The following is a 14,572-nucleotide window of genomic DNA, read 5'->3' on the forward strand; positions in this document are numbered from 1 at the left end:
GAAAGGACAGTAGCATTTGGCGGGGATCGTTGATTGATGCAAGAATAAGTTCACTCCATGGGAAAAAGAATACCTCCTATCTTTGGGGGCGGCCTAATTCTTATCAACAGTGTCTTGGATGGAATTCCCACATACACTATGTCTTTATTCAGTATGCCTATAACAGTTGAAAAGAAGATAGACTCTATAAGGAGAAACTTCCCATGGGATGGGGCTCAAAAAAAAAAAGGACTCATCTGATCAAGTGGGCAAATGGTTATTAAAGAAAAAAAGGATGGTGGACTTGGGGCAAGGAATTTGAAAATGTGTAATAAAAGTTTACTTTTTAAATAGCTCTGGAGATATAGCAAGGAAAGAGATGAGTTTTGGCAGCAAGTTCTGGATGCAATATATGATTCAAAGGTAGGATAGAAACAAATTCCTTCACAGCTGAAAAACTTGTGGGGGTTGGTGGGATGTACTGCTACAGTTCACTAGATTGGAGGTGGGAAATGGTAGGAGGATTAAATTTTGGATGGACACTTGGTGTGGAAATCAAGTTTCAAAAGCAGATTTCCTGTCTTGTTCAATTGTGCTTTGAATAAAGAGGGTTGTATCGCAGAATTTAATTCTGCATCTGGATGGAATATTACTTTTAGAAGATTTCTAAATGATTGGGAAATAGAAAGTTTTTGTCAGCTACTTCAACAACTGAATTTATGTTGAACAAGACAAAGCAGACAGGCTGGTTTGGGTTAAAAGTAAGGACAAGGTATTCTCAGTCAATAACTGCTACAAAATGTTGTTGCAACAGCTCCGTTAAGAAATTCCTAACTGGCCATGGAAGATGATTTGGATAACCAAAGAGCCTACGAAAACATTTTTTTTTGGTTGGTTAGCAGCTAGAGATGCATGCCAAACACAAAATTAGTTACAAAGGAGAGGTTTTTCGATGTGCAGCAGATGCTGTTTCTGCAATTTAGAGAAGGAAACAGTTGAACATCTATTCTTGCATTGCAGATTTTCACGACAGTGTTGGGAATTTTTCTGTAGCATAATGAGCATATTATTGGTGTTACCAGGGAAAATTAGTAGTTTGTTGGAAGTGTGGCAATCACAGGAGGTTAAAAAGAGCTTAAAGCCAGTATGGAAAACTATTCCCAATTGCATAATGTGGACCTTTTGGCTAGAAAGGATTAAGTCATGCTTTGACGGGAAGAAGCTACAGATTTTTAGAGTTGAAAAAGAAATGCATTAAAAATCTGTATTTTTGGTGTTATTAGCAGAACTTTAGATATGATGGATAGTATGTGGAATTTTTGTATTTGGTAGGAGATGATATGTTGTATTGGTTTAGAGTTTGCTGCTGATTCGTGTACCTTTTGCTGTACCATCTTGGTATTCTTTAAATAAAATCTTTACTTACGAAAGAAACCCCATCTAAGTCCCGCTTCTCGCATCTTAATTCTCCGTTGAGGCCATTCTTACCTTGTTCTGGATATCCTCATTTCTATTCTTATCTCTCCTAGCATGCCCACACATGTACCTCAAGATCCTCATTTTCGCAGCTTTCAACTTCTGAACATGGAGTTCTTGACTAGCCAATATTTCGCTTCATACAACTTAGCCGGTCTAACCACCGGTTTGTGGAACTTGCCTTTTAAGTTTTGATGACAATTTCCTATCACACAAGACTCCGGATTAGAGCCTCCATTTCACCCACCATTCTCCAATATGTTGTGTGACATCTTTGTCGATTTCTTCGATTTCTCCATTACTCTAGATAGAAGACCCAAGATACTTAACGCTTATTCTTTTATGGATAACTTGTGAATTAAACCTCACTTCCATAATATCCTCATATGTTCCGTCACTTAACTTGCTCTCCAAGTATTATGTCTTGGTCTTGCTAAACTTGAAACTTTAGACTTAAAAGGGTTTGTCGCCAAACCTCAAGCTTAGAGTTAACTCTGTTGTCTTTGTTGTTTGGTCGATCTCAGCAAATAACAGACACTATGGTTGGATATGCTGAGTCAATTCATTCATCACTGAGGCAAATGAAAATGGGTTACGAGCTGATTCGTGGTGTAGCCTCATCACAATTGGAAATGCGGAAATGCTGAGGACCCCTCCCCCACTCCCACTCCCACCCCCAAACCCACCCTACCCACTAGTTTTGCTTACCTGTGTTTTGGCTCGATCATACGTATCCTTGATCACTCTAGTGTACGCCATAAGAACACTTGTAGCCTCCACGCACCTCCATAAAACCTCCCTCTTCCCTCGGAACCTTGTCATAATCTTTTTCTATGTTGATGAACACCATGTGAACGTCCCGCTTCCTTCTCCTATATTGTTCCATCGGTCTCCTAATGAGGTGCATGGCTTATGTAGTTGAATGCCCCGACATGAATCTGAACTGGTTCTCAGTAATAAACATGTTCCTCATCTTCCTCCTTACCCTTAGCTCTCCCACACCTTCATAGTGCGGCTCAGTAGATTGATACCTCTGTAGGTGTTGCAATTCTGAATGTCACCCTCGTTCTTATACAATGGGATCAAATAATTTTTTGTTTACAAATACTTAGATAATATTTCTCTTCAATCAATTTGGGCTGCATATCAACACAATTTTGTGCAAAAGAATTGATGATTAGTTGGAATAGCGGGGAAGGAGGAGATGATGCAAGGCTTGGAACGTGGTTCCACTCGCGTTGATATGAGTCGTGTGGAGAGAAAGAAATAGGAGAGCTTTTGGGGGTAGAATCGAGCTTTTCTCATTTGAGGAGAAGCATCCGGTCCCTTATTTTCTTTTGGTGCACCCATAGAATTCCAATTTGTATAGGAGATGGTTGGAGTTGCTGAAAATCATTTATTATTATAGATTCTTTACTTTTTTGTATACCTCATGTAAATGGCCAAATGTGTGGCCATGTTTATGGATGAAAATACGTTTTGCAACGACATCAACATGCCCGGTGTATTCCCACAATGTGGGGTCTGGGAGGGTAAGATGTACGCAGTCCATACCACTACCTTAGATGAAGTAGAGAGGCTGTTTCCGATAAACCCCCGACTTAGGACAAATAAGATGAGAATACGTTTTGCCTGATTAAAAAAAATCAACACAGTTTTGTGGGCAGAGTTAAGCGGGTCAAAATAGGCTAATTTAATAAAATAAGCGGGTCATTACCCCCCAAACCTAAATTTAGGTTGGGCAGGTCATGATTTTAGGACTGATGTTGCCACCCCTAAGTATAGACAAGCAGGCAAATACAGAGCTATAACTAGTGAGGTTTAATTAAATTCACGCGAGAGAAGAGCAAGAAAATCAATAGGTGGGCAAAGAAAGCCAGCTCAAGAAAGATAGAACCTGGAATCTATGTCAGAGATGTCGCCACACGCTGCCACTGCACCTACTGTCGCCAGAATGTGTGCCTCACGTGCCCTCTGATGGCTGCCTGAAAATTTAGGTACCTTTGCAGATCTGACCTGGAACCTACTGAAGAGGGGTTTTCGGTTGTAGAGTAGAGGAGAAAATAGAAGAGAAGAAAAGAAAATAGAGGAGAGAGGAAATGGTCTTGCTGGAAACGGACTGACCAGAGATGGACTGGTCGGAATGGATTGGAGAAGAAGAAAAGTAACGCGGGTTAGAAGGTGGAATAAGTAATATGTGTATCCGTAGTACATGGATAAGAGTATCTAAAGACCAAAATGCCCTGACAATAGGTAATCCTTAAAAACAATTCCTGTATTATTAAACTGGATAACAATCCTTGTTTTATTTATTCTCTGCCTAATAACCCCCTTTAAGTTATCCCTGTATAAATAATCCCTGTATGACAATCCCTGTGTAATTAATATATAAAAAGAAAGCCATTCCTAAGTTCTTCAGCTTAAGACAATAACCTGAAATGATAACTTATGGGCACATAAGATACAGTTCAACTAATATGATAATTGTTTTTGCAGGATCGTATAAAGAAGATGGTTCTGTTTATTTTATCTTTGTCTGATGTCTGCTGTCCTTTCCTTATTGTCACAACTTCAAGCTCACTTCTCCAGTGGGAAGCTGAATTTACTCGGTGGGCACCAAGTATTGATGTTGTAGTATACAGTGGACGCAGAGATTCTAGAAGGAGAATCAAGTCATTGGAGTTCTATGATGAAGGTGGTTTCAGGATTCTTCAAGTGCTTTTATCATCTCTGGAAGCTGTCATTGAGGTATGGCTTAAAATAGATTATTTTATATCGGGGCCTCGACAGATAATGAGGTCCAAGATTAGTAGCTTGTGATGATGTTTTCATTAGGGCTATGGACGGTGCACTAGAGGTGTATCATTTAAAAATGTTCTCAATTTTACTTTTATATCGTATCCTATTTAGTTGGTCGTTATTTTTAGTTCCCACTTTCTTGAAGATTCATGCTTCTCAGAGGATAGGAGCTGGAATCTATTGGAAATTGACCTGTATTCATGCAGACATGCTTCTCTTCTAAAAGTTTAAACTCTCTCTTGAGCAGTTGCATGATTCTTGCGACTCTGAACTAAAATTTCCTCATTTGGCTAATTTTACCATTAAATTTTAGCTGGAAGCAACTTTTAAATCCCCAGCAAAGTGATATAGTTTCATTAACATTTGTATATGGTGCCTTGTGGATTATACCGTTTGCTGAGAAGTTACCATCTTGGTACTCTTTAAATAAAATCCTTGTCAAAAAAAAAGGAATAGGATTTCACCTAATATTTGGGGTCAGTTCGTGATGATGTATATGAAAGGGAAACAATGTGTACTTGATCTAAAAAGAAAAAGAAAGGCAAACAACGAGCAAGCTTATGTTAACTAAGAAATGCATTTTCTTTCTTAGCTATTCTTATTACTACCTATTCCTCCCAACCTGTCTTAATGTCAGTGTGGTACTTGTAGAGAGCTACCTCTATAATCCTTGGGATTAAGATTAAGAGTTCAACATTATAAAAATATAATCAAAAGAATGTGTATTAACTCTTTTTTTTTTTTGACAATTGTGGTGTTTGGGTCAGTTTTCGCGCACCTCGACTAAATCCACAGGATACCTGCCACCTCTCACCACCAACAACAGATATTAGGTAACTTTGTCCACCAAGGTTAGGACAGATGGGGAGATCACAACCTAGTGTTTTTTTTTGAACCTGAGACCTCAGGCTTTCAACTCACTTCATTGGCCACTAGGCCACACCCTTGGGTGCAAGATGTGTATTAACTCTGTTAATGCGAATCGAGCTTTGGTGTTTCTAGTGTCTCTCTTGGTTTCTTTCTCGTGCAAGCTTTCTTGTACTTGTTACTGTTTTAGCATTTGGGGTTTTAAGGAAAATTTGCTGCCTCTGAACTCAAAGGTCACCCTTAGTATCCTAGCTACTTTTCAGGTCGAGCGACTTTTTTTGTTTCAAATAAAGTAATTTACACTTTGTTATGTTTTTGGTTGATAGTTATGTTAAAGTTATGTAGGAATTAGTCAGCAAGATAGTTACTTCCAATTCACTTTTGGGATCTCTCTGTGTTCGGAAATGTTCGTTTTGAGTAACCTAAATGTTTGTTTTTTGTGGTTATAGGTAATGCTTCAGTTTGAAAAGGTTTAGTGCCATGCTTCTCTTGTCTTGCATTGAATTCCTTTGGTGCCAAACAGTATTCCTCTATATGTAAAAAAAAAAACTTTGGGATATTGTCATTTGTTGTGTGGCTTTGGAGTTTATAAATGGTTTCTAAAAGTTGTCTTTCACTAATTCCCTTGTAATATTGTAGCCAGAATGCTTTTAATGCCATTATTCAAACGATTTTCAGTGTGGTGTTGACTTAGTTGAGAGGCCAAACATTACTCTCTGATATTCATGATTTTATGATAAGGAAAAAGTTCAAGCACCCTTATGTAACAGTTCTTCCTCCTCTTCTGCATCTAGAGTAGTCCTCCTCTCTCTCTATTTTGGGCTCCTTAGTCTCTTCTCATCTTTAGTATATTGCAAGATCCTAATTCAAGTGATGTTTTATGCTTCATGCTGTGAACTTATTGGCAATAAATCCTTGATAGATCTTTTGAGAACCTTTTGGTGTGGATTTTCACTGGTTTAACAAGGGAGGTCGTCTTTCTCATTCGTCCTAACATTCATTGGTTTACAAGGAGAGTTTCACTTCTTTTTTGGGGTTTTTTTTTGGGGGGGGGGGGGGGGAGACTGGTGGGTCTAACAGTATGCTATTGATGGTTGTTCCAAGTTCCAACACTATCGTGTGGTTGCTGAGCTGTCTGCACCTTCAATTGGATGCAGCCGGTGGATTAAGTACTTCTGGGAGTTGGTGGCCTCTGGTTTGCCCTGAAGTATGCTAATGGATAGGGTGGTATAAGCACAACTTGTGAGATGGGAATTCGAGATTCTGACACGGACATACATTATAGAGACATAGATTGAAGAGTTGGTTAAAATACTGTGATAGGAGACGAGGTGAAACTTGTAAAATGCTGTTTAGTTTTTCCCATTTGTGCCTCAAACATTTTGTGTTTCGAGTTACATCTAATTATTTAGTTGCAACTGTAATTCTGCTGGCCTTACTTTAAAGAAAAAGGAAACTATATTTCCTGAAGGCTGATGAATCTCCTAGGCTGGGCCAGAAAATGAAACTTGCAGAAGTCACTCACATGATGTTTTGAATTGTGTCCTAAAGTTTCTCTTTTCTGATTTGGATTCAGATTGTATTTCTTTTTGTTGAATGGATTTTTCATTTGATTCCCCAAAGAATGGGAGTTATTAATTCTTCTGTTTCTCCGAAAATTGGAAAATTCTTACCGTTTCAAAGTGCTGTAGCCATGTTTCTTATTCTCTCTTATTTCTGCAGGATGTAGAAATATTGAGCGACTTGAGTTGGGAAGTGACTATTATTGATGACTGCCAAAATGTAGGAATTTCTGCTCATGTGGAGCAAATTAAAATGCTTGCTGCTGGTGTAAGGGTGCTTCTTTTTAATGGTCCGATGAAGGTATCTTCCATATCTTGCCTTCTTTTCCTTGGTAAGCTGCTTTCATTTAATACATCATCCTTACAAGACCCTCTAATTTCAACAGATCACCTCATCTGAGTACCTTAATCTACTCTCGTTGCTCGAATGTAAATTTGGTTTGGACAAGACTGGTGGCGTGGAATCTGACTTCAGTGACCATCTTGGAAAATCGAAGAGAGTCACAAAGGTCACTGCACCTTGCAGCAAACCTGAATCTTCTAAGTATATGGAGTATTGGGTTCCTGTTCAGATTTCTGACTTGCAACTTGAGCAGTATTGTTCTACATTACTCACAAATTCTAATGCTCTTCGCACTTTCTCTAAAAGTGATCCTGTTGGGGCTCTCCGTGATATTCTTCTATCTGTGCGAAAGGTTAGGTGTGTCATTTCATTTGACATTTTTGCATTTATGGATGATGGTAGTTTTGTTACTTCTTTGTTCTGTTTTCTCATGGAGAAGGCAAAGGATTGGTCCTTGCGGCGTTGAACATTTAGAAAAAGAGAGCTTCTAAGCAAAAATATTTATCTTGACGATAATTAACTTAGTAGTAGCCAAGGGTGAGGCCTAGTGGTCAATGAAGTGGGAGGAGAATCATGAGGTCTTAGGTTCATATTCCAGTGGAGGCGGCAAAAAAGTAGTAGGTGATTTTTCCATGTGTAAGCCTGGAAGGCAGAGTTACATGATACGTATGCCGGTGGGAGGTAGCAAGTATCCAGTGGATAGTTGAGGTCCAGATAACATAAGCATGCTCAGACACTTGTGTCATGAAAAATAACTTGCTTAATGGCACAATGAAAGTGAATTCGGATTCATTTGAACTGTTGGTAACACCATTGTCATAGACAATATTAACTTTTAATGTTCATCCTCGTCATCAGAAGTCAATGAAAGCCATTGCTATATTGATAGTTCTCTGAACTATACGTGCTTGCTTTTGTTTGTAGTGTTGTGATCATCCATATATTCTGGATCCATTGCTGCAACCCTTCAATAAAGGGCTTTCTCCTGCCGAAATGCTGGAAGTAGGAATAAAAGCAAGTGGAAAACTACAATTCCTTGACAAGATGCTCACAGAGATGAGACTCCGACAACATAGAGTGGTTGTCCTTTTTCAGGTATGTATTTCTAGTACTTTTGTCTTAGAATGAACTGTTTATTCGTGGAGTCATATTTGAGTTCCTATATAGAATGGATCAAGTAAGATAGACTCATTTCGTCTGTAGCATCTCACAACCATTTAAAAACTGTTGTTTGAATATATTGAGAGATGAAATTGAAGGGATAGGAGTAACAAATAAAATTGAAACAAGAACCAAATAGGCAGAACTAGTGTGAATTATACATAATCCAGACAATTAGGTCTACCCAGCCAATTTATTTTTTGATCTGCGGGTCATGGGCTGGTCTTGTTAACTTCCTTAAGGAACAGTTGCGGGTTTGTCCTGCTAATAAATTTAATGGGCCCCGTTAGAAAGTCGAACCTCTGAACCATTTTAAGCGGGCTGAATCGGGGCTGGTGACTAAATCGGATTTCTTCTTTTTTTTTTTCCCAAAAAAATCATATACCTTACCTTTTGTGTTAACTTATGTTTACTAAACCATTTGATCATAAGTAAATTATTGAACTAAGCTACTAGTTTCAAAAAACAAAATTATTGAAATTTGAAACCATTCGTAAGTTTCCAAGCTAAGTAGTAATGAAGCAACTCACCTGACTCTGTCAAAACAGTACTTAAACTGGATGGGGATGACACTATAATAGTAAATCTGTTTCAGTATTAAGTTAGCCTGTGTTGGTGACCTTGCAGTAATCACTAACTCTAGCAGTGATAATGTATTGACAACTTTGTCTGTTTCTATCTAGTTATATATAATATTTCCTTTTATCCAAAAAAATTTGGGCACATCTAGGGATATTATCGTTTGCAACATAACATTTTGCTCAAACTCATCACCAACTTCTAGATACATATATAATAATTCAGTTAATTGTTCTGCTTTACCTAATTTCATGTTGATTTAATAGAATATCCATTTGACAAATGTCAGGTATAAGATGGAAGTATTTTGAATTTTTTCTTTCATCGCAGGAATAGCCTGTCCAATTGACTAATGAATCTTAAAACTATTAAAAAAAATGAACTTTCAACTAAATGAAGCAATGTACTCGATGTTTGATTGGACACAAAGTTCAAGAAATAAATGAAGACTTCTCACAAGTAAGCTAAATATATGCGTAACACCCAGTAATTAAATGCGTGATGGTGAAAGTTTCCCACGTCGTTTCATTTTTTTATCCCCTAGTAATGCCTTTGAACCTAATATTCCATCAATGGAAGAGTGTTCTCTTTCTGTCCCTAGTCATCAAGAGGAAAAATTGCTATCTATCTATCCATGTACGTATTAAAATGTGGTTCCAGGCTTCGGTCGATTGCCGGACTCTTATATCAAGTGGCCTCAAAAAAGTCATTTTATCAAGGGTAAAATTGGGATGCTAATTTTTCTTGTAGTTTCTAAATAGAAAGACGTGTCATTCTTTTTGTGACCGACTAAGAGGAGTGTTTGTCACATAAATTGGGGCCAATTGGAGTAGTATTTATAGTATATATACACTAATAAAGCCGAAAGAGTTCAACATAATAATGGAAAATTGCTCTAAATCAACAAGAACAACAACATACCCAGTCACCACTCTGTACATCTTATCTTTACGTTTTGGTGGTACCTTTCTGTCGCACAAGACTTCGGAGGCGAGCCTTCATTTCATTCACCCCGCACTAATACAATGTGTGACATCATCATCAATCTCCCATTTTTCGTGGATTAAAGACCCAAGATACTTGAAACTTACTCTCTTGGTCCTTGGGATGACCTGTGAATGAAGCCTCACTTCCACACCTACCTTACATGATGTATCATTGAATCTGCACTCCAAGACTTGCACCACTCTGTAGATCTTACCTTTAAGTTTTGGTGGTACCTTTCTGTCACACAAGACTTCGGAGGTGAGCCTATATTTCATTCACCCTGCACTAATATGATGCGTGACATCATCGTCGATCTCCCAATTTTCGTGGATTAAAGACCCAAGATGCTTGAAACTTACTCTTGGGGATTACTTGTGAATGAAGCCTCACTTCCACACCTACTCACGTGATGATCATCGAACTTGCACTGCAAGTATTCTGTCTTGGCGGCTCAGCCTGAACCCTTTAGACTTCAAGATTTGTCTCCAAACCTCCAACCTTGCATTAACTCCACCACATATCTCATCAATCAGTATTATGATCTGCAAATATCATACACCATGGCACTTCACCTTGGATATGACGAGTCAATTCATCCATCACCAAGGCAAATAAAACCGGGTTAAGTGCTGTTCCCTAATGCAACCTCATCTTGATTGGAAGTGTTCCAAGTCTTCTCCTGTTGTTCTTACTAGGTCTTGGATCCATCGTACATGTTTTTTATCGCCCTAATGTAGGCCACCGATACACTTCTCGCCTCCGGGCATCTCAGTAGGACCTCTCTTAGGAGTGGGACATTGTTGTAAGTCTTCTCCAGATCAATGAACACCATATGGAGGTCTTTCTTCCCCTCCCTGTACTTCACTAGTCTCCTTACAAGATGAATGGCTTTTGTAGTAGATTACACGACATGAAACTGAACTGGTTCCTGGTAATTGACGAACTTCACTGCAGTCTACCTGGTGCGTGGGAACTGGGAAGGTGTCTGCCGGAGGGGGTTCTTGGGGTTTGGTTGCGGGAGATGCCTGATCTGATAGTGTTATTGGATTTTGCACGACACCAACGAAAATAGAGATGGCTACGGCAATCACCATAAATTGCAGAGTCACGGATTTTCTCTTGGTATTTGCTGGTATATTGCACGACGACGGCTCTGATACCATATGAGATATTAAGGATAAAAATATTATTCAATTGTCTATCTACGTGATTAAAGACATTACATTATAATACTTTTCCACGTAAGATACCATGTACAAATCCTATTCCTATTGTAACAACTACCTTAAGCAGTTATAAAGGGTGGTGCCTGGGGTTATCTTTTGATGCTAAAACAATATTAATAACTTTCTAATCTGTAGTTAGATTACCTATGAATAAAAGGTAGCCTGTCTCCATTTGTGCAATTTCATGAATCATTGATTGAGGGAATTGGATTGTTATTTCCTTTATGATCTTGGGAATCTTTTGACCCAGTTCTCCAGGCCTAGGCGTATGGAGTGTAAAAGAGTGTCCCACATTAGCTGAGGGAATGCGTTGTTGTAAGGGGTAACTTTGTCCATCAAAGGCTAGGTAGATGGAGGGGATGGTGTTTGGCCCAGTTTGTCGCACCACTACCTCCCAGCAATTCCAGTACGGGGTAGCTTTGTCCATAAAGGTTAGGTAGATGGGAAGAATTAGACCATTACTGAATTTATACATGCTTCACACACACACACCCCGCTAAACATACATCAGGCCACCAGCATCCTGTATATATATAAAGCATCCTGTATATATATAACAGAGACTGATAAACATACATCAGGATACCATCAGCATGATGTCTGAAGTTCCGTGTAAGTGTTTTGTCACCTTTCTCTTCAATTTCTTCATCTGATTGTCAAAATCGTCCTTCTTGAATGCAGTCTATTGTTGGCTCCGGTCCCGGGGCATCTATTGGTGATATTCTAGATGATTTTCTGCGTCAGAGATTTGGTGAAGATTCTTATGAAAGAATTGAGACAGGTGTTGTTGTGTCCAAGAAACAAGCTTCGCTTCACAGGTTTAACAACAAGGGAAGTGGGCGCTTTGTACTTTTACTAGAGAATCGTGTTTGCAATCCGAGCATTAAACTGTCGTCAGTTGATAGTGTTATTATATATGATAGTGAGACAAACCCCGCAAATGATTTGAGACAACTCCAGAAGATATCCATAGATTCGCAGTCTACATATATCAGTGTTTTCCGACTGTATTCATGTTTTACTGTAGAAGAAAGATCCCTTGTCCTTGCTAAACAGGACCTTAATCTTGATAGTAACTTGCATAATATAAGCCGGAGCCCCAATAACACCCTTATGTGGGGAGCCTCAAATTTGTTCAGTAGATTGGATGGGTATCACTCTGGAGGTATTCCATCCTCAATTTCAAATAACTCATCGGGACAGTTGCTTTTAAATGACGTTATTAGCGAGTTTTCTGCAATAATTTCTGTAATCTCTGACGACAAGGAGTTATGTCATTCCATTATTTCAAAAGTTCAAATTAGCATGGGAACTTACCGTGCTAATATCCCGCTGTTTGGTGAGAAAAAAATGGAGTTGAAAATCGGAGAAGAACCTCATGTCTTTTGGAGAATGCTGTTGGAAGGAAGAAGTCCACAGTGGAGAAATTTAAGCACAGCAACCCCAAGGAGCAGAAAGAGAGTTCAGTACTTTGATGAATCACCTGATCCACCTAATGGTAATGATGAAGCAGGAAAGAAGCGCAGGAAGGTGGTAAACCATAGCGTGGATGCAATCCCCACTCATCCCTCACCTGGAAGAGGTGAAGTTGCAGCCTCCAAAGGAGGTATCTCTTCAATAAACTATTTTCAATATATTTCATGTTAAGAGTTTGTTGTTTCATATGTATAAATATGTCGAGAAATATCAGCTGCTAATTATTAGTTGGATCCAGGTGCTCATGAAAATAATAATATTGGTGGGAAGCATGTATCTAGGTCTCCATCTCATCTGTTAAATGAGGCAAAACTTGTTAGGCCTGAAGAAGGGCGAATACTGTACAATGAGCAGAAAAGCCTTCATATCCATCTGAAAGCTGAGTTTGCGAAACTGTTTCAAGTGCTAAAACTTTCGGTATTCATTTCTTACCTGCCCTTTCCCAGAATTTTTATTTTTTCTAGTTATAGTCGTCTTTGAAGAGTGTACAGGTGCTGTGATGAACAGTGAAGGTAAATATCAATCTTTGTTTGTCCAAATTAATCATAATAAGTGGGTTTGGGAGGTTTCTGGATCTGTGAATATTTGCTACCTTTAAAAGATAAAAGTTGTTCATGTTAGGAAAGTATACCTTTCATATTCATGTTGGGAGTTGTTGATAGTTTCTGCTGAGTAAGTAATGATATTAACCTTTCAAAGGTTTAATCTTTTTATGTATGAGTTCCAGGTTTTGTGATTGCCCCTGAATTATCATCTTTTCATTGATTAAACTCTCTTCAAGTGGATATATTATCCTGCAGTTTTTGGCACGACAGTAAGCGCCACGACATCCTTTCTATGGTACTCGAACATCCAAACCCGTCTGAGTTTGGGAAACCTAGAATGGCTGACAACCCCTCCATCCCTCTGCATTGGCGGGAACGGCCTTACTTAATTCGCCATAAGCTGAGTGTCCTATATTCGCATTGACAACAGCAACAACAACAACAAACCCACCCAGCGTATTCCCACTTAGTGAGGTCTGGGGAGGGTAAGATGTACGCAGTTCATACCACTACCTCTAAAGAAGTAGAAAGGCTGTTTCCGATAAACCCGCGGCTCGAGACACGGAATACTAAAAAAATTCATAGTAAAGCATGGAACAAGATGGCATAACATAAATATGACACCCACAAGTAATAGTAAACAGAGAAAAGTAAACAGATTCGTAATAAAGCATGAAACAAGGTATCATAATAAGAATAATACCCCCACCAAGTAATTCCCTACACTAGCGACTCAAACTGACTTTAGCCTTCTGCCCTAATTCGCGTCCTCCAGGTCTTCCTATCTAGGGTCATGTCCTCAGTGAGCTGTAACTGCTCCATGTCCCACCTAATCACCTCTCCCTAGTACTTCTTCGGCCTACCCCTACCCCGCCTAAAACCATCCAAAGCTAGCCTCTCACACCTACGAACTGGGGCATCCATGCCCCTCCTCATCACGTGTCCGAACCATCTCAATCGGACTTCCCGCATCTTATTCTCCACTGGAGTCACACAAACCTTCTCCCTGATAGTCTCATTCCGAACTCTATCCCCCCTAGTCAGCCCACACATCCAACACAACATCCGCATTTCCGCCACCTTCATTTTTTGAATGTGGGAGTTCTTAACTGGCCAACACTACGCTCCATACAACATGGCCGGACGGACTGCCACCCTGTAGAATTTGCCTTTAAGCTTGGGCGGCACCTTCTTATCACACAACACGCCGAAGCGAGCTTCCACTTCATCCATCCCGCCCCAATACGGTGTGAGACATCTTCGTCAATCTTACCGTTACCCTGAATCACGGACCCGAGATACTTGAAACTATCCCTCTTACATACCACCTGTGATTCCAACTTCACTACCACCTCATTCTCCAGCCTCACGTCATTAAACTTGCATTCCAAATACTCTGTCTTGCTCCTACTCAACCTGAACCCTTTAGACTCAAGAATTTGTCTCCACACCTCTAATTTATCATTCACATCCCCCGCGTCTCATCAATCAAAACTACATCATCTGCAAAAAGCATACACTAAGGCACCTCTCCTTGAATACGCCGCATCAACACATCCATCACTAAAGCAA

The 14,572-nt window shown here is 39.4% G+C and overlaps 1 protein-coding gene across 6 annotated transcripts in view; it reads left to right on the top strand.

Moving 5' to 3' along the window:
• Positions 1-14,572, top strand: part of LOC107873159 (helicase protein MOM1) — a 41,497-nt gene that overhangs the window by 14,026 nt on the left and 12,899 nt on the right. For 5 of the 6 annotated variants that reach the window (XM_016719902.2, XM_016719906.2, XM_016719903.2 and 2 more), the window contains 6 exons: positions 3,952-4,203; positions 6,844-6,984; positions 7,070-7,378; positions 7,951-8,121; positions 11,661-12,585; positions 12,694-12,872. In XM_016719902.2, coding sequence (XP_016575388.2) covers positions 3,952-4,203; positions 6,844-6,984; positions 7,070-7,378; positions 7,951-8,121; positions 11,661-12,585; positions 12,694-12,872 — 1,977 coding nt within the window. The remainder of the gene's footprint in view (positions 1-3,951; positions 4,204-6,843; positions 6,985-7,069; positions 7,379-7,950; positions 8,122-11,660; positions 12,586-12,693; positions 12,873-14,572) is intronic. The other variant, XM_016719905.2, reaches the window with a different exon arrangement.

The sequence above is a fragment of the Capsicum annuum genome, chromosome 6 (genome assembly GCF_002878395.1).
Source record: "Capsicum annuum cultivar UCD-10X-F1 chromosome 6, UCD10Xv1.1, whole genome shotgun sequence".
NCBI classification, from domain to species: domain Eukaryota; kingdom Viridiplantae; phylum Streptophyta; class Magnoliopsida; order Solanales; family Solanaceae; genus Capsicum; species Capsicum annuum.